The following is an 18157-nucleotide window of genomic DNA, read 5'->3' on the forward strand; positions in this document are numbered from 1 at the left end:
ATTTCCTTTTAAAAATCAACAATTTGGTATCACAGTTCACATCTGACATTCCTATTTTATTTTTACAAAGATATTCAATACTTTGATTAGTAATTAAATATAAGGGAGAGAATACTACTTTCTTATCCTGGGGCTTAAAACAAGGTAAACATGATTTCTTATTCAAGAAGTACTTTCATAAAGTGAAACATCATCTGGGATATTACTTTGAGTTAAAACAAAAAAAATCCTTAGATCTTCAATTTGGCAAAGGTGGGGAAGAAATCTTACAGAACCTTAGAATTCCAAAAATAATTAAACAAACAAACACATTAAATTATAATCTTGTCTGAAAAGAAATAAAAACCATTGAAAACAAATAGGAATTGCTATCATCTATTATTTGAAAACTACAAAGTAACTGGGTCTGTAGCAGATAGGAGCCTGCACCGGTGATATTTAAACATACGCCTGCAAGCCCAAAGAGAAAAGGTGTTAACCAGGTCTTCAGTTGGTATACTGGGTCCACCATTAGGTCTTTCAATTTAATGATGGAAATACCAAGAAGATGACCTGTATTATGTATTCTCAAATTAATTCTTAAAAAGACTCTGATTGCCCATATATAGTGATTAAAATTTCTCTCTTCAGCAATTTTTTTTTAAGATTTTATTTATTTATTTGACAGAGAGAGAGAGAGAGAGAGAGAGAGAGAACAGCGGGGGAGCAGCAGAGGGAGAGGGAGAAGCAGGCTCTCCCCTGAACAGGGAGCACGATGTGGGGCTGGGTCCCAGGACCCTGGGATCATAACCTGAGCCGAAGGCAGACGCTTAGTTGACTGAGCCACCCAGGTGCCCCTCTTCAGCAAATGTTTTAACCACAATAACCACAATGTTTTAACCACAATAAGTGCTCATTTGTGAGCACTTGAGAAAAATCCTAGTAACTAGAATCCACATGAGTTCACTCTAAGTTTCTATAAATTCTTAGGACCTCAGTTTTCTGCTCTATAAAAAGGAAAGAGCTGGGTTAATCTTTTCTCTTTTATTGAAAAAAGTTTAATTGTGGTAAGAAAAATTAACAAAATCTGCCATCGTGTAGTGGTCCACATATGCACATTATGTACAACAGATCTCCAAAACTTTTCCATCTTGCAAAACCGAAACTCTATACTCATGGAACAATAACTCCCCATTTTCCCCTCCCTCTAACTCCTGAGAACAACTGGTCTACTTTTTGTTTCTATGAATTTGATTACTTTAGATACCTCATACAGTATTTGTCTTTGTATGACTGGCTTATTTCACTCAGTTAAATGTCCTCAAGGTTTATCCATGTTGTTGCATGTGTCAGACTTCCTTCTTTTTTAAGGCTGAATAATATTCCATTGTACATATACACCACATTTTCTCTATGGATTCCTCCATCGGTGGGCTTGCTTCCACCTCTCAGCTATTGTGAATAATGCTGCTATGAACAGGGGTGTACAAATATCTGAGATTCTGCATTCAGTTCTTTTGGGTCTATATCCAGAAGTAGGACTGCTGGATCATATATCTCATTGTGGTTGTGATTTGCATTCCTTTAATGCCTGATGGTATCGAGCATCTTCTCATATACACTGGCCATTTGTATATCTTCTTTGGAGAAATGTCTGTTTAAGGCCTTTGGCCCACTTTTTAATTGGGCTAATCTCTAAGTGCCAAAATTCAATAGGTTTTATAAAATTAAATCTCTTTCATTTTGATAGGATTATTTTAGAGTGGTAGACCATGCACATTTAAACTTTTAGCAAGACATTTGATCAAGTGACCCAGGATATCCTTATGGACCAAAGATGGAGGGTTAGGTAATGATATTATTAGACAGATTTGTAATTTACCATGTGCTTATGCCCTAATAGTGTTAATCAGCAGATTAACCTTGAATTATAGAAAACTAAGCTTGAGTGAACCTGCCTGTTTGACATTATCATCAACTACTTGATGATGACATATTTATCAAACTTGAAAATGACCCAAATCTAGGAAAGATACCTGACTATAGAAATAAAATTTTATTTTTATTTTTTAATTTTTTAAAAAATTTTATTTATTTATTTGACACAGAGAGAGAGACAGAGTGTACAAGCAGGGGGAGTGGCAGACAGCGGGAGAAGAAGAAGAAGGCTCCCCACTGAGCAGGGAGCCCAACAAGGGGCTCACTCTGGGACCCTGAGATCATCACCTGAGACAGAGGCAGATGGCCAACTGACTGAGCCACCCAGGCACCACTATAGAAATAAAATTTTAGAGGCTCATACAAAATAGGCTAAAATAATGACCCAAAACCAACAGTTGAAATTTTACAAATAAATATTATAGCTTGCAGTTAGGTTAAAGCTCATGTTTAAAGAAGCCCATGATTAAGCAAATCTACTAAATAATTTTTGATGTAACAAAACCAAGAAAAAAAAAGAGGAAAAAAGAAGGCTAATGAAGACTTGAAGGCTCAGCTGGAACTAGCAACAGCACAATGAAATTGCTCCAAAAAATGTTATATATGGTACTTTTTAGAAAAAAAAAAATACCCTTCATTGGCAATACTGAGTGATGATCAAAAACATCACGGTCTTCTTCTACCTTCATCGGTTTAAAAACATCAAAAAAGGTATCTTCTAAGAGCAACATTTCTAAGAAAGATTTAAAAAAAAACAAGAAACATTCAGGGGAAGAGGAAGATGGGTAAGGAAAGGTTAGAAGAGCTACATGCTCTTTAGACCAAATTAAAAATTGAACGAAGGACTGATAGGTACCTTCAAATTTGGATGATAAATGACACCAGAGGTTACAGACTGGATCTAGTACATAGACTTGCTCCTTACTAGGGTTTTTTTTTTTTTTTTTTAATTTGAATTCATGGCCACCATTTTTTAAAAATCAGGAGATTTCACATATAAGCTTTGGTTTCAGACTTACAGATTCTGAGCAGTGGGAGCCAACCCATAACCTCTTCGGGGTGGTGATATGTCCCTGTCTCTGGAGGTCTCTGGCAATGTTCAAACAGAGGCTGGATGATTTTGATGGTTCCCCTCAAAGTTCTCTGATTTTATAAACCAAGTCAACGGACCTTATTTAGGTCCCTATCGTACTTTTGACTCTCTTGTGAAGCAACGGATTTAAAGCTAGTGATGATATTTTCCCTGAGTGTCTTCAGATCCAGCATCAGTCCTTTTCTACTCAGCTCCATGCTGAGGCTGACCTCTAAGGACAGTATCAATGGGCACCCTTGCCCTCTGGCTTCCAGTTAGGTTCAGCCAATGGGAGACACTGGCGGGACAAGGAGAACTGCCCAGGGCAAGAAGAGTATGGCTGACATGTGTGTTCCCAGGCTCCCTTCTTGCTGAGTTGCAGAAGATTGGCTACCTCCCTCTACCAAAGGCCACCGCCTTTGGACAGCCCTCTTTTCATTCTCAGCTCTGCTCCATAAGGTAAGGTAACTAATCATTCCTTTGACCCTTCAAGCCTAGGGTGGTAATGCCTCCCACTTCTGCTGGCCCTGGGTTCTTCACCTTATTGGTTTCCCCTAATTCTGCCAACACCTTCATAAACAGTCTCTTTATAAGATTCTCCATGGTATGTTTGCTTGTGTATTTTTGTCTCCTGCCAGAACCGTGGTTGATATAAAGTCAATAGCAAAGATCATTGTGGTGTTATATCAGAATTCCGTCACCAAAGGGTTAAAGTGACAGGAGCCCTTCCCATTGGCATTGTGGTGAGCCAACAGAGTTAAGAGCTTCCCAAAGCTTGTTGCTAGAGCAGCTGACACACTGGATAAATGACTCAATATATTTTGAGAATTAAAAAAATCTTTGAGAAAAAATTATTTTATGGTTAAAAATGTTTATGGAACATGACTTCGTTATAAAAGTTTTGGGTAACTATTGTTCTTTACTTTGTTGAAAATGTATAGAGACTGGAGAATAAAGTACATCTTGAAAATCTCTGTAGCATAAAAATAACTCTTCCGGAAAACTTCAAACCATACAAAGCAGTGCTCTATTCCTCCCTCCATTCCCCCTCCCCACCATCCAATTCACTGTAATGTTCAATTTTGGTTTGAAGAAATGGCTGAAAGACAAATTGCCTTACAACAGGTCTTCTATGAAATATGGGAGAAGGCTGCTGACAGAGTGAGTTAAAAACTGCAGTGTTCGCAATCTGGAAAACATCTGCCTTGCCCGGAACTGTAAACCACCACATTGTAGAAAATGGTTTGTGACAAAGCAGAACCCAGGGCGAGTGTTTGTAAGGTTATGGGACAAGTCAGGGCTATTCAGGCACAGAACTGGGCACTGTGCCCTTTGGCAAACTGTTGCAAGCCAAGGACTTAAAAGGAAATACAAAACTAATAGGCCAGGTATGAAAACTGCCAGTGGAGCCAAATGGCCCCCTACTTTTCTTATCGGTGGGCACTCTGCGGTGAAGCTGGTTGAGGAGTCAAAACCATACCACTGCTTGGAAGTTCTAGCTGTTTGGTAGAGGGAGAGACCCTTTATTGAGGTCTCTCAGGCATGCCAGCCTGAAATGTGGCCTCTGGACTTAATCTAGACTAAAATAAAGGACCAAGGTTTGAATATGAAAGCACTAAAACAATCAAGATTCCGCCTCCACATACAATTCAAGAGAGGAACAAATGGGGGACCTCAGTTAGTGGCGGAGAGAGAAAGAACAGAAGTCACGTGGTAGAATATAGCCAAAGTAAAATGGCCAGATCCTGCAAAGGCTGCTCCCAGAGAAACAGGCATTTTCCACAGTTCTTCCCCGGGGCTGTGCCGAAAAGCAATGATAAGGGCTACAGTGAAACTGTGAACCTGGGAGGTGTGCCTAGGCGCCAGTTGGAAAGAACATAGGCAAATGTTTCTTTTTCGATGTAGTTTCCACCCAACCCACAGTATTTGGCTTGGAAGGTGGCCACAGTGACTAGAGGTAAAGGCATAGTGAATGAAGGTTTGCAGGCAGGCTCTCAGGGAAAATGGCCAACTCTGAGGACTGGGGACCTGGGGCTGCTGGGAAGGGAGGAGAGCTGGATTTAACGGGAAATGGGCAAATGCTGTGAGCCCCACACCGGGGCTGAGGCTGACTGGAGCACCTACGGTCTCTCAGAGTAGATGACTTTGTGGCTGGGGGCTCCACTCCTGCATGTGTGGGGCATGTGTGGGGCTGCAAACAAGAAAATCAATGGACAGCGTCCCAAAGACCTAGAGAGTCCATAATGATCCAAGGAAAGAGGAAAATGAGAAAGAGGAAACAGGATTCCTCTGAATCATCTAGAATTTGTTCTTTTAGGTAGTTGTGCCATGGTAGAAAGAAGACTGGACCTACAGTCCTGTGGACCTGGTTTGAATACCAGCTTTAGGAAAAACCACATTGCCTCTGCTTCTCCATCAGTAAGATGGAGACTGTAACTTTATCCTGTGGTTAGCATGAGAATTCATTCATTGGACACATTTTATTAAGCATCAACGAAGTCATAGGTCAGATGCTGGTGTTAAAGAACAGACAGCAGTCATCGTGAAAATGCCAAGTGCATGAGAGTGCACATAAATGTTGGGAAGTATGAAACAGTGCTTAACGTGATTCATATTTTTTCCATCTGACTGTTTCACTAGATTGTAAGCTATGCGAGGGCACGCTCTGATATGCCCTAGTCACAAAGTCTGAAGCATAGTAGAAGTTCAGCACATACTGAGTTTCAGGGAATGACTAAATAACTAACCATTCTAATTGTTAGATGCCTGGGATAGGAAAAAAAAAGACAGTGAGGATGAGAGGTCAGGGTCAGGTCAGGTCTTGCCCAAACTATCTTTGGTCCTTTCACTTCCTCCAAGCACTACCTGGGCACAAGCACAGAGTCCTAGCGAGCCAATTCCCAGAGTTCACAGTAGACATATTTGGTTGCGTTTAATTTTATGTCTGTCTTAGAGTGAAAGTTTGCAGATAAAACGGTCTGTGGCAGACCATTCTCAAATGCCTTTATTCTAGGAAGTACAACAAAGGCTCACATTCTGCATTTAATTAGGCCTATACTTCTTTTAGCCTTACTTGGTTCAAACGAAAACAAAAGTTATCAGTAGGAAAATGAGAAACCACACGGAGATTTTGAAATCTCCTTAACTTTGACTTAACTAAAGAATGCAGGAACATTCCCATGAGACTCCATCCCATTCGGGAGGGAGAAGGAAAAGGACTCATCTCAAATCTGCCCCACCAGCTTTCAGCTCATTGTAAGATGAAACGTTATTCTTAATATCTGTCTATCTTATCTATCCATCCATCCATCCATCCATCCATCCATCCATCCATCCATCCATCCGTCCGTCTAAACAGACACACACACACACACACACACCAGTTACAGGTTTGAGTCCTTAGTTCAGTTCTTATTAACCATGTGGCCTTGGACAAGTGACTTCTTCTAAGTCTCAGTTTTCTCTTCTTGGGTAGAATAAAACCCAACTCACAGGGCTATAGGACTATTATAAATGACATAATGCATAAAAAACTCTTGGTGTTTGGCTTATTGTAAGCACTCACTAAATGGCAATTGCTGTTTAATGTTATTGTTATTCTCTAGTTTAAATTGTATATTTCCTATCCAGCCTCAGCAGTCCTGCATCCTGGCACTGTTGACATCTTGGGCTAGGTAATTCCTTGTAGGGGTCATTCTGCGCACTGTGGCTTGTTCAGCAACATCTCTGGCCTCCACCCAGTAGATACCAGCAGCAACTCACAACCCTCCCTCCCCCGGAGTGATGACCAAAATATCTTGAGACGTTGCCAGATGTTCTCTAGGAGACAAAACTTCAGCCATTTGGGTAACGTTGGTATAGAACAAAGAGCAGTGAGGAGTCCAGAGATAGGAGGCCTGGTTTCTATTACTTGATTTGTGATCTTGGGTAAGTCCTACCACTTCCCTGGGCCTTGGGTTTTCTCATACGGTAAAAGAGGGCAGGAAATTCCTACCTTCTCTTTCATGATTTTTCTAAGAACGAAAGAGAAAGAAAATCAAATGCTCTCAGGAAGTGTTATAAAAGTAGGATTATTATGACTAAGTTGCTAGAGGTGGTCTATCGAGGGGCAATTCCAAGAAGACTTGCCCAGCAACAACGGCTGATGCCAACCTGTTTTCTTCTTTAATTCTCACCCCGGGGAGCTACTTGCCTCCCAGCAGCTGCTTCTTGATCAATGTCAAGGATTCCCTGTGCCTTTAATGGATGTACTTGTGGCTTGACTTGAAGAATTCAAGAGGAACTGTTTTCTTTCAACATGAAATGAAAATGCTCTTTTTGATAAAAATTATTATTGTAAGTGGAGAAAACTGCCTTGTCATCTCTAGATTTAGCATTCCTCTAAATTTATCTCTTCACACGATGAGAACTAACCAGGGGTCAGAATGTAAACTTGTCCTCTGTGGACTGATACTCAGAAAGAAATAGTCTCAGAGTTTCTAGCATCACTGTACTGACTAATACTACAATAATACAGAGTAATACTAGGGTGGATTTCCTCATCAGCAAGGGAGCGCTTGTTGGATGCCGTGGCATATTATGGGAATCTGTATACTGGAATCCAGAGGCGCACTACTGTCATTCTTTTATCTATTTCTGCAAAAATCTTTAAATGGGAGCATTCCTGAGCTGCGAGCTTTGAGTTTGGTCAGAGCTGTATGTCGATAGAGGAGGATTCAAGGTCCAATCTCATCATTTGTGTGATGTAGGCCAGGCCTTCAACCCTTCTGAACCTCAGCGGACTACATTAACAGCTACCCCACAGTGCGGATATGAGTTTTCAACGCACATGAATACCTAAAGCATGGAGCATTGTGCTGGGACATGGTGAGTGTTTTGTGAGATGTAGGTGATCTTTCTCTCTCTGTCCACAGTCTGAAAGACTGTTTAAGGATTTCTTGCATCCCTCAGAGTGTGTATTTGGTCTGATTGCTTCAGGAAGCTCACGGAAATGAAAACCATACTTTTTAAGGTATAATTTAGAGTCTTGATGAAACTAAACTAATTGTAATAAAGCTTGAATCGGCTTATCAACAAATCTTCCAGTTTATGAGCAAATTACCTCCCTACTTCTGCTGGGTATTAGTTGGAAATTAAGGGTCAGAAGTCACCCAAAGGACAATAGCATTTACCCAGAGAGGAGCGAACAGTGTATTTCTTCCCTAAAATAATTCACTTGGTCTCCTGAAGGACACACATCAGCATTCAGAGATAGCATGGTAGAGTAACAAGAAGATGAGTTTGGAGTCAGACAGACATGCCATTAGGTAGTTGGGTGTAACATCATCAACATAGGGTTAATACCCATCACAGTGTAGGGCAAGTACAAATAAAGCCTATGAAAACCCCAAGTACCATACTTGACACATGGAAGGTGCTCAGTTAGTGATGATTTTTACCCTTGACTCTCTTACAGATCTTTGGCATTTACCTGGGTTATGAGAAGGGGTGGACAACTAAGGAAATGATTATAAATCTATATTTTATTTTTATTCTTTTCCTATTAATGTTGACTATAGCATGTGGGAAAAGTCATGAATTATTAAGGGCACACCATTTAAAAAATACTGGATAATTTGCTTTGAAGTTTCCAGTGGTGGCTCTGGAAGAGTTTTACTTCATAACTTGTTCTTTATGCTGCATATGAAGGCATTTTAAAGCCCAGCAACACAAAAGGGGTCTGGTCACCTCTTTCTCAAACTTGGCGTGTTTAGCCACCCATAAAATCATTTTGCAAGAGAAGACAATATAGTAACAGGTAACACATAAGAATGAAATTATAGAATAATAGTTTCCCAAATTTTCATCACTAAGGTTCCTTTTTCACATTTTTATTACTTCTTCCTATGGACTTCTTTAGTGTGTTTTAGCTTCCTCTTTGTTCCGCAACATTCGTGCTAACTTCTGCTGCATCATACTCACTGCACTGTAATCATAATGTGAAGCACATTTTACTTCTCTTTCAAATCCCCTGCTCCACAGTGGGCTCTCAAACAATATTTGCTAAACTGGGAGCCAACATTCCACTCTCTGTGTTGACGACATACCAATTATAGTAGAGTCCTCTTTATGTATTGACTCTATTATTTGTTAAGCATTTACTATCTTCCAGACATCATAGAGTTTTTTTTTTTAAAAAAACCCATTTATTCTCCCAATACCCGCCAGGCGGATGTTATTATGTCCATTTTCCTGCTGTGGCTTTCCCTGAAGTGACACTGGACTCTATGCTGGGAGAACCCAGTTGACATCATCTATGAGAACAAGGACCAGGAAGAAGAGTCAAACAGTCCCAAATTCCAGGTTTCACCCTTATTTTCATTCTTTCTCCTGTCCTCCAAACATTTTTCTAGAAAATGGAACAAACTGAGTCAGGAATTTCATTTTCTTCCCATAATTCTGCAGCATAAAAGGATGGCACAGAGGACACGGTTTATCTACGCATTGCCCTGGATGACTGAGGAACACCTGTAGATTCATCCCACCTCGTGGGTGTTCTCAAGGACGAGGGGCAGTTTTCTTTCGGCTCCCAGTATACCTGTCCTGCTAAAATAGGTGCACGTGGACATGGACCATGTAACACCTTTTTCTACATGACTGTGAGGGCTGGTTGCCTTGTGCCTGTTATACCCACTAACCACAATGGCTGCGGGAATAAAGCAGTTTGCTCCCTGAGAGTGCGCACTGGTACCCTAAAAGGTGTTTTATGTAGACACAGCAAGGTTTGTCTGCCCTAGAAACATAGTTTTGGATCTAGCAGACACTATCACTCTCCTTTGCCCCCTTATCAACTCTTCTAAGGGCAGGAGGACAGAGAGGGGTCTTTTTTAAAGGTAACTGAATACGTTAAAGGAGTTTACCACATGCTGGGATGTCGCACAGGTCAGACTTGAAATTTTCATCCAAGGTGAAGCACCAGGGAGCCTCCTTCTGATTCCCTGGATTGCGGCAGTAGGAATGGCCTCCGTTCAGCTCTGGGAAACGGAGGGCGGTAAAGGTGTGTGTGTGGGGGTACTGGGAATTCCACGGCTGGCACTGGCGCCCTGATTTGGTCACACTGACAGTCCCCCGGTAGTCCACACCTGTGCTGTTATAGCACTTATGATCTGAAAAACAGAAGAGAAAGGCCCAAACGGTGAGAAAGAAACAGGAGATGCTGGAGCTCCCAGCCAGCAGTTTCTGGAAGAAGGACTTGCAATTAACCTCATGGCTAAGGCTTCCCCGCTGGTCAGGGGCCATGCGGGCAGCCTCCCTGTGTGCTGGGCTGGGACACCGGTCCTGCCTTGCAGTTACATTCCTGGGAGGATTTAAAGCTTATGCATCAGGAATAAAACCAGCCCTCCACAACTATTTTTAATATTGAGCACAAAAAGAATCAGAACTGGGGGCAGGACTCGGGGGGGCACAGAAGTAATTTCCTAGTGAATGGTTTAGGAAAGGTTCAGGCTAAACTCTTCTTTCCATTTCTGCTTGATGTCTTTAGACATGAATCATGGGATAGAGAATCTACTTCCCAGAAAGTGTTCACTAGGAGCAGTGTGTATGGGTTTCTAACAGGAGTTAGGGCCATTCTGTGCTGATGGACTGGGTCTTCTTGAGAAGCAAGTCCTCTTCCCAGGGGACCACAAGGCTGTTACTTGAAAGCACTGCAAAAGTCCATCAAGGTGAAATAAATAAAAATATGGAGGGGCAATGATAAAATAATAGTATTAATGAAGATACTGCTTTTATTATGTGCTAAGCATAGTTCTAAGTATTTTAGATGCATTAATTCAACTAATAGCATAATATTAAATTACAAAAGGAAACTAAAAAATTACCAGTGAGTTTAATTCTATGTGAATGGGAGTTACAGAGGAACAGAGGTGAGAGGACAGTGGATAGAGGCAAGCCCTATGTACACGTATTTTAAATTGTGGTCCAAGATACATATCATAAAATTTACCATTAGTGTGTTTAGAACATTCAAAATATTGTGCAACCTTCACCACTCTCTCATTCCAGAACACCCGTATCATCCCCAAGGAAACCCTATACTCATTCAGCAGTCACTCCCCAAGCTCCCCTCCCCATCCCTGGCAACCACTAATCTGCTTTCTGTCTCCATGGGTTTGTCTATTCTGGATATTTCGTAGAAACAGAATCATACAATGGTGTCTGGCTTCTTTGGCTATCATAACACTTCCAAGTTTCAGCCATGTTGTAGCATGTAACAGGATTTTATTCCTTTTTATGGGTGAATCGTGTCTCATTATGTAGATGTACCACAGTTTATCCACTCATCCGCTGACGGACACTTGGGTTGTTTCTACCCTTCAGCCGTTGTGAACAGACCTGTTATGAACACTGGCATATGAGTTTTTATTTGAACACCTTTTCTAAATTCTTCGGAGTGTACACCCAGGATTGGCATTGTTGGGTCATATGGCAATTCTATTTAAGTCACGGAGGAACCAGCAGCCATATTTAAAAATTATCGTCTTCGCGAAGCTTCTTGAAGATAGTGACAGCATCTAATCCACCACTGAATGCTCCGCCCCCACACAGTATTTAGCCCTTTGGAAGGTAATCTGCCTACCAACAAGAACCCTTGCTACCGATCGAGGTCCAGTTTTCACTGTGCTGTGGGGTTGCTGGCCCCTAGGCCACACGGAAGGTCAGGGGTTACCACCTACTTTTATTGATAGGATCCGCCATGGGAATGCCAATCCGGATGCAGTTTGCGGCTTCGGGGCTCTCGGGCTGGGGGAGATCTTCACAGTTTGGCAGTTTCAGCCTCATCAGGATCATGGGATTTGATCTTGCAAAAATGTACTCTGTTTGACAAAGGACGTTTTCCAGGATTTCACATTCATCACGACACAGGTCCCGGGGCTTCGGGATGGATGAGGTCTCGTCACAGTATGGGAAGGCGTAGTGGCACAGGGAAGGAATGGCAAACTGGGAGCACTTATCAGATAAGTGGCTGGAGGTGCCGATCATGGTGAAGGCAGCTGGAAAACAAACACAGTTATTAACTCCCAGGGGCCAGGGTTTACCTCCTTTGGTTATCTAGTCAACAGATATCAGATATAAACATGCACTGGAAGGAATCCGCTGCACTCAAGCAGACAAGGCCAAGAGGAGATTCGGTTCAGATGTCCAAGCGGCTTACTTTCACTGGCTTGAAAAAAAATCATTTTGACTACAAAGTTAAAAAAACAGGATTAAGTTACATATGTACCATTTCCTAATAAAAAGAATTAATTAGGTTAAAGCACAATATATTTTTCATTTTTACTACAAAGCAACAGAACTTTGTGTTTCATCCGGTACTTTTTGTTAGTTTTATGAAGCTTCTAAAACATTAGACAGCTGCAGGGCAGAAACGCGCCGTCTGCGGTGGCGAAGCCTGATCACGGGATTTAGTTCTGTGTCTTGCCTCTGAGTGGATGACTCTGGGTAACTTGTTTAATTTTTTTTGTGCCTTTGATACTTCCTATTCCAGGCTCTGAAAATGAGGCCATTCTCTTGGAAGTTCTCGAAAAGCACAACTCGGTCGTTCCAGGGTGTGTATTAGAGGTCACTTAGCCTGACTTCTTATTCAGCTTGGCATCTGGGTACTGAAAGAGTACCTGCCTCCTTTTTGCACTGACAAGGAGCTTGTACCTCACAAGAGAGCCTGGGGGTGGTTGGCACACTGTTTCCCAAAGTGTGTTCCTCAGAACATTCACTCTGTAGCATATTCATAGTGTTTGAGAAACAAGGGTTCCAGAGCTGAACAAGATCGGGACATGCCGGGTTAAACAAAATTAAGTGGCTTTTCTTAACTGTAGTATTTTCCAGTAAGCAGATGTCCAGTGAAAATATCTAAGAGAGGATTATTATAAATGGGTAATGAAACATTTACATCAGAACTCCCATTTATTTTTGTGAATACTTAGTAAAAAAAAAATATGTTAAAATGTTCTTATAGTAGGTTGAAATGTGCCTTAACAGCCCCTCCCCATTCGTCAGTCCTGCTTCTGTCCTCTGGGATTTCAGAGTCCTTCCTCCTGAAAGTTCTTCAGCAAATGGCAACTACAGCTTTCTATAGTCGCTTCTCCAGGTTAAATAGCTCCCCCCCACCTGGGTTTCTCTTAGTTCCTTCATATTCCTCATGGGACATAGTTTCTAGACACTTTGCTGTTCCGTGTGCCTGCCTCAGGTTTGTTCAATCGTAAGGTTGCCAGATAGATGACAAGGCACTTCGTTACCTCTGAATTTCAGGTAAACATCTGGAACATACTTACACTAAAAAATTATCCATTGTTTACCTGAAATACAAATGTAACTGGGTGTCCTGTATTTTTATTTGCTAAAGCTGACAACCTTATTAGAATCCCATAAAGGCAATGCTAATAGCTTGCAAGGGTACGTGGCACCGAGGCATAACTACGTTAATGGAAGAAACGCAAGGCTGCTGTAACCACCAGAACCAGGTGTGCAAAATCGTACAAGGTGGCCTACACACTGCTTCGCTCGTATGTGCTAGAAAGGGCGTCACTATTAGAATTCCATTAAAAAGATCCCTTCGATTCAGAAACATGAAGGGTAAAATATAGAAGGAAGAGACTTACGATCATCTTGCCTTATCACTCACTTCACCGATGAAGAGAGAGATTTGCATGAAGAATAAGAGATTTCCCCAAAGTCACAGTAATGGTGTCCAGAATTCTAGACTGTAAATTGATTTAGAGTTTACACGACTTTCAGTCTATACGGTGTTGTCTCCAAACAGTAAGCTCTAGGAGGGCAGAGGCGCAAGCTGGCTTATTCACCACACCGGCATGTCCGCAGTACCCCATCCAGCTCCTGCTTTGCCAAAAACACTAATCATCTTTATCAAGTGTCTGAATGAATGTGAGACATTTCAGAGCACCCTTTTCCTCTAAGAGCAACAACCTTCAATTCTAATGTACATTACAGAACACAGAGATCATATCTCCCGCTTCTCTGTGGTCCCGCTCCTCACCTGTATGCCGAGCCCAATCCTTTGTCAAGAGAAGAGCTCAAGAGAACACTTGGTGAGAAAAGGAGTTACACAAGGTATCTATACAATTTCCTTGGTGTTACCTACCTGTGATCTGATTTTCTATTTCCCCTTGCATGTGCAAAGACTCCATATAGACAGTGCGGTTGCCAATAAATCTTGCACATGCAATCCCTCTGTATGGCTGACAGAATCCATCTTCTTCATACTCATCTCTAAAAACAGAGCACAGATGTTAGCTGGTGCAATACATTCACATCCCGTTGGCTCTGACTGTGTTGTGCCCAAAATAGTCGCTAGGGGGAGACGCTGAGCACAGTATCCCCAAGGCTGGGCTAAGGAGTCCGGCTTTTCCTCAGTTCCATCCATCACTTAAAACATCTGCTGGTCACGTTGGTCAAGTTTCCTTCACCCCCAGAAAATCATTCTGAAGCGCAAAATCATCCTTAAATAGGGGAGAAAGCACTTTTATTTTCGCAGCTGGTGGTGGGCTGGAAGATGATGTAGTTCTAAAAGTAAAGAGGAAATGAGTTGGGAATCTGGGCACATGTTCTACAGTTTTTTGTTTTTTAAGCACAGATTATTTCTGCTTCATTTGCTACAAAGGCGTGGGCGCATTATCCACAAGATCCACTCCAACTGATGTGTCAATTAGGAGGCGCCAAGGGGTGAGAAGCTGGGTGCAGCTGGAAAGAAACCAGAGGGCAGCACGGTTATGTGGCTCCTCACTGCTTAAGACCCATTATCTCTACCCTGCAGAGAGAGGTCCTGGCAACCCGGGGACTGCACAATTTCAAATGAGTCACTAAATTCCAGGAAATCTAGACAACATGTCAATGAAAATCTTGCTTTCGTGATCCCCCAAAACTTTAAAAATCATCTTAAAAACGGTTTGCCTCAAGAGTATAATAATAAAAAAAGCAGGGGGAATAGATTTTATTCTGAAGAAAAGGGGAGGCCAGATAGTGTGGTTAGTGACAGTGTGGCAACTGGCTGGAGAGTCGGACCCAAGATGGCCACCTCAGCTTGAAAGGATAGAGGCTGTAACCTCCCATGCGGGCCTACCATAAGTACAAGACACCAGAGTACGGAATATCTGGCTGGTTCTCAAAAGCAGACCACAGCCAAAACAAAAGGCCACCTGCCACGCTTCTGGGCTGACTTCACCCTGGATGCTCGCCCTCTGTTAACCTGGCTGGAATCCTTACATTGCCTGAATAAAAAGATCATTTTTCCTCTGGTTTCTTCTAAGTTAAAGTACGTTAGAGCAAAAGTCAGGAGAAGGAAATTGTCTTCCTGGGTTTAACATTTGCATGTCCTTATAGTCAAGCTCTCTGAGTCCTCTGAGCTATGGTTTTCTTACCTATAAGATGAAGATAATCATTGACCTCTACCCTATAAGTGAAAGTCATGAGGATCCTATCAAATAATGTAAATGCTCTTCCAAAGTGCTACTCAGAGGTAATACATGCTTATCACCAAAGTATTTATGATTACCAAAGAAGATATTTATTTAAAGGACAATTATTTACTAAGCTCCTAGTCTATAAAATGGCCCTAGACTTCCCGCCTTGGGGGTTCACTGTGGGACTTTAGAAAGCCCACTATAACAGGAAACCAGGTGAAAAAAAATCTGATAAAGCTGATCATTAAAAGACCAGTTTCCAGCGGCTCTCTACTCCCTATTCACTCCAAAGTCTTTTTGGTGGTGGAGATGGGGGGGGGGGGGAAGTATATTCACTTTAGTTCCCAAAACAGTTTGTATTGCAAAGCTCTTAAAAACTTAACCTTTAAGTACACATACAAATGAATATATCACATACCTGACATGAAGACATTGAAATTTTAATGTTGTAAAATCCTGCAAGCACTCCACATGTTTACTTTCATAAATCCTAGAGTAATGTTGAAGTCTTTTTGGCTTAAATTTTACTTGGGTTGTAAAATTAACCCCACTTTTATTGGGTAACTAATACCGTAAACCTATGGGGAGAAAGAAGTTTCTCGATGACCTAGCCTTGGATCTTGGAAACCAAAGTACTGAGACCAGAATGCACTTCTACTCCACCCCCTGCTATTACAGATGATGCTTTTCTATCCCTAGGCATTAGCAGAGTCTTGGACTTTTAAGGTGTCGTTATGAGAACACTTCTTCCTCCCCCACATTAAACTCTCAAGGCCTCAATTTATATCTCTTGGGAGGACAAAACCCTGGAATTACCCCCAGATATAAATCCCCAACCTACTGGGAGTTCCCATATTTTATGTGTGAGGCTTAGGCTAAACTTCTTACCACCTTTCCAGTTCAAGACTCTAAAAAGACTCTTTGAATACTTTTTTTTCATAATAAAAAGGAATGCAGTTCCTTGGCTGCATATTTCTTATCAAGGGCTTACAGCTGCAGGTGTATTGAATTTTTGACTGTGCCCAGAATTCCTGATATTCTGACCAGTCTCTAGGGGGCAGATGTAAAAAGCAAAACAAAAGCAAAACAAAAAACCAGCGTGTAATGTCATCTGCGAGGAAGTAGTTCTCAGCCCTGGCTGCTCTGAAGATCTCCTCAGAAAGCTTTTGAAAATACCAATGCCTAAGCCCCACCTCAGGCCTATTAAATCATACTCTCTGGGGGTGCAGCAGAGGCACGCATGCTTTTTAAAGAGCTCTCAGGTGATTTGAATGTGGTTGAGAACCACAGCACTAGAAAAACAAACCTCTGTTAAGTGTCTGCCACTCTCTGTGCTGGGTACTATGCTAAGTGCTTTCTTCCAAGTAGCCTCTTATGTGGCATTATTATCCTCATTTTATGGAGGGAGAAACTCAGGTTCAGAGAAATAACTGGCTCAAATTCACAAAGCCAGTTATTGGTGGAGCAAGGATTTAAACTTGAAGTACAAGCTTAAGCCACTATACCATGTTGTCAGATCTATAATGATGTTCCTCTTTTCAGTATTACTTTTAATTAGACCAGCCCAATTATAAATAAGAGACCTTAAATTGAGCCTTTATTCTGTACCAGGAACTGTTAAGTTTCACTTACATATACAACTGATATTAAATCATTTAATCCAGACAACAATCTTGTAAAAAAGGGGAAGGTACAATCATTCCCATTTTACAGATGAGAAAATCGAGGGCCAGAAAGAGCAAAGAACTTGACTAAATTTACACAGCAAGTAGAAGAGCTAGATTTGCCCAAAACTAGTGCTTGTAACCATGGTACACAGCTTCCCTCCAAATGGTTTATGAAGGTTTTTACACTGCTTATAGGGGCTTTCTGCTGTGAAGATGCTTTGGTGTCTGCTGCGTGGCAAAAGGTTTTCTTTGGAACACAGAGTCACAATCGCCTTTCAGGCTTTCCATTTTTCGTGCTGGCTTTGGCTGGAGGGGAACCAGTGCTTCTCCACCATTCATCAGCTCTATACTTTTCTCCAGCTCACACTTCTTTCATCATTAATTTTGCTAAGCAAACTTAAAAACATGGAGCACATGGCGGCAGAAGTGAAAGGGCACTTGCAGTGAGCGTGCCCAAGGCTGCATTCTTTCTATGCAGAAGAGGGTGAATTGTGAAAGCACAAATGGAATTTTGCACTGACATGTGCCATGCGTCACCGTGACGTCAAGAAGCAGGGATGCTTTGTGATGGGGACTCATGTTTCTCATAAAGTAATTTAGTTACCCTGTTGCCAACCCCCTAGCCTTCCACCTCCAGGATCTCCCCAAGGAGCTTATGAGGGTTGGTCATACAGGGTTAACTAAGAGTGACCAGGACCAATATGGCCACAGTAGGGGTATCTACCCAGGACCCACTGGAGACCAGTGAAAGGGAAATGCTGCCATCACAAGTCACAACCCAAGGGAGTTTTACAGGGACAGTGACAATCATTAGCTACAAATTCCTGGGACAACTTCTCAGGTCAGTTGACTAAAGCAGAGAGCTCTGATGATGGAAAAAGCCCATTGCATGGTATGGGGCATGTGGAGACTCTCTGTAGTTTTGGGAGCAGGGAGAAGGAAGGGAGAAAGCATGGGTGGGTGGGTGGGGTAGGGAAAGTGAAAAGATAGAGAATACTCCTAACCGATGCCCAAATGGGGTTGTGCCAATTTTGGACCATGAGAGG

The 18157-nt window shown here is 41.9% G+C and overlaps 1 protein-coding gene across 2 annotated transcripts in view; it reads right to left on the reverse strand.

Annotated features, from left to right (window-relative positions):
- The window catches only part of ROR1 (receptor tyrosine kinase like orphan receptor 1), a 389042-nt gene that overhangs the window by 23374 nt on the left and 347511 nt on the right, over positions 1–18157 (reverse strand). For both annotated transcript variants that reach the window (XM_057310603.1, XM_026497919.4), the window contains exons 5-7: positions 14127–14254; positions 11704–12021; positions 9889–10134 (exon numbers count right to left, since the gene is read on the reverse strand). In XM_057310603.1, the coding sequence (XP_057166586.1) occupies positions 9889–10134; positions 11704–12021; positions 14127–14254 (692 nt within the window). The remainder of the gene's footprint in view (positions 1–9888; positions 10135–11703; positions 12022–14126; positions 14255–18157) is intronic.

This window comes from Ursus arctos, unplaced genomic scaffold (assembly GCF_023065955.2).
Source record: "Ursus arctos isolate Adak ecotype North America unplaced genomic scaffold, UrsArc2.0 scaffold_12, whole genome shotgun sequence".
In the NCBI taxonomy this organism is placed as follows: Eukaryota; Metazoa; Chordata; class Mammalia; order Carnivora; family Ursidae; genus Ursus; species Ursus arctos.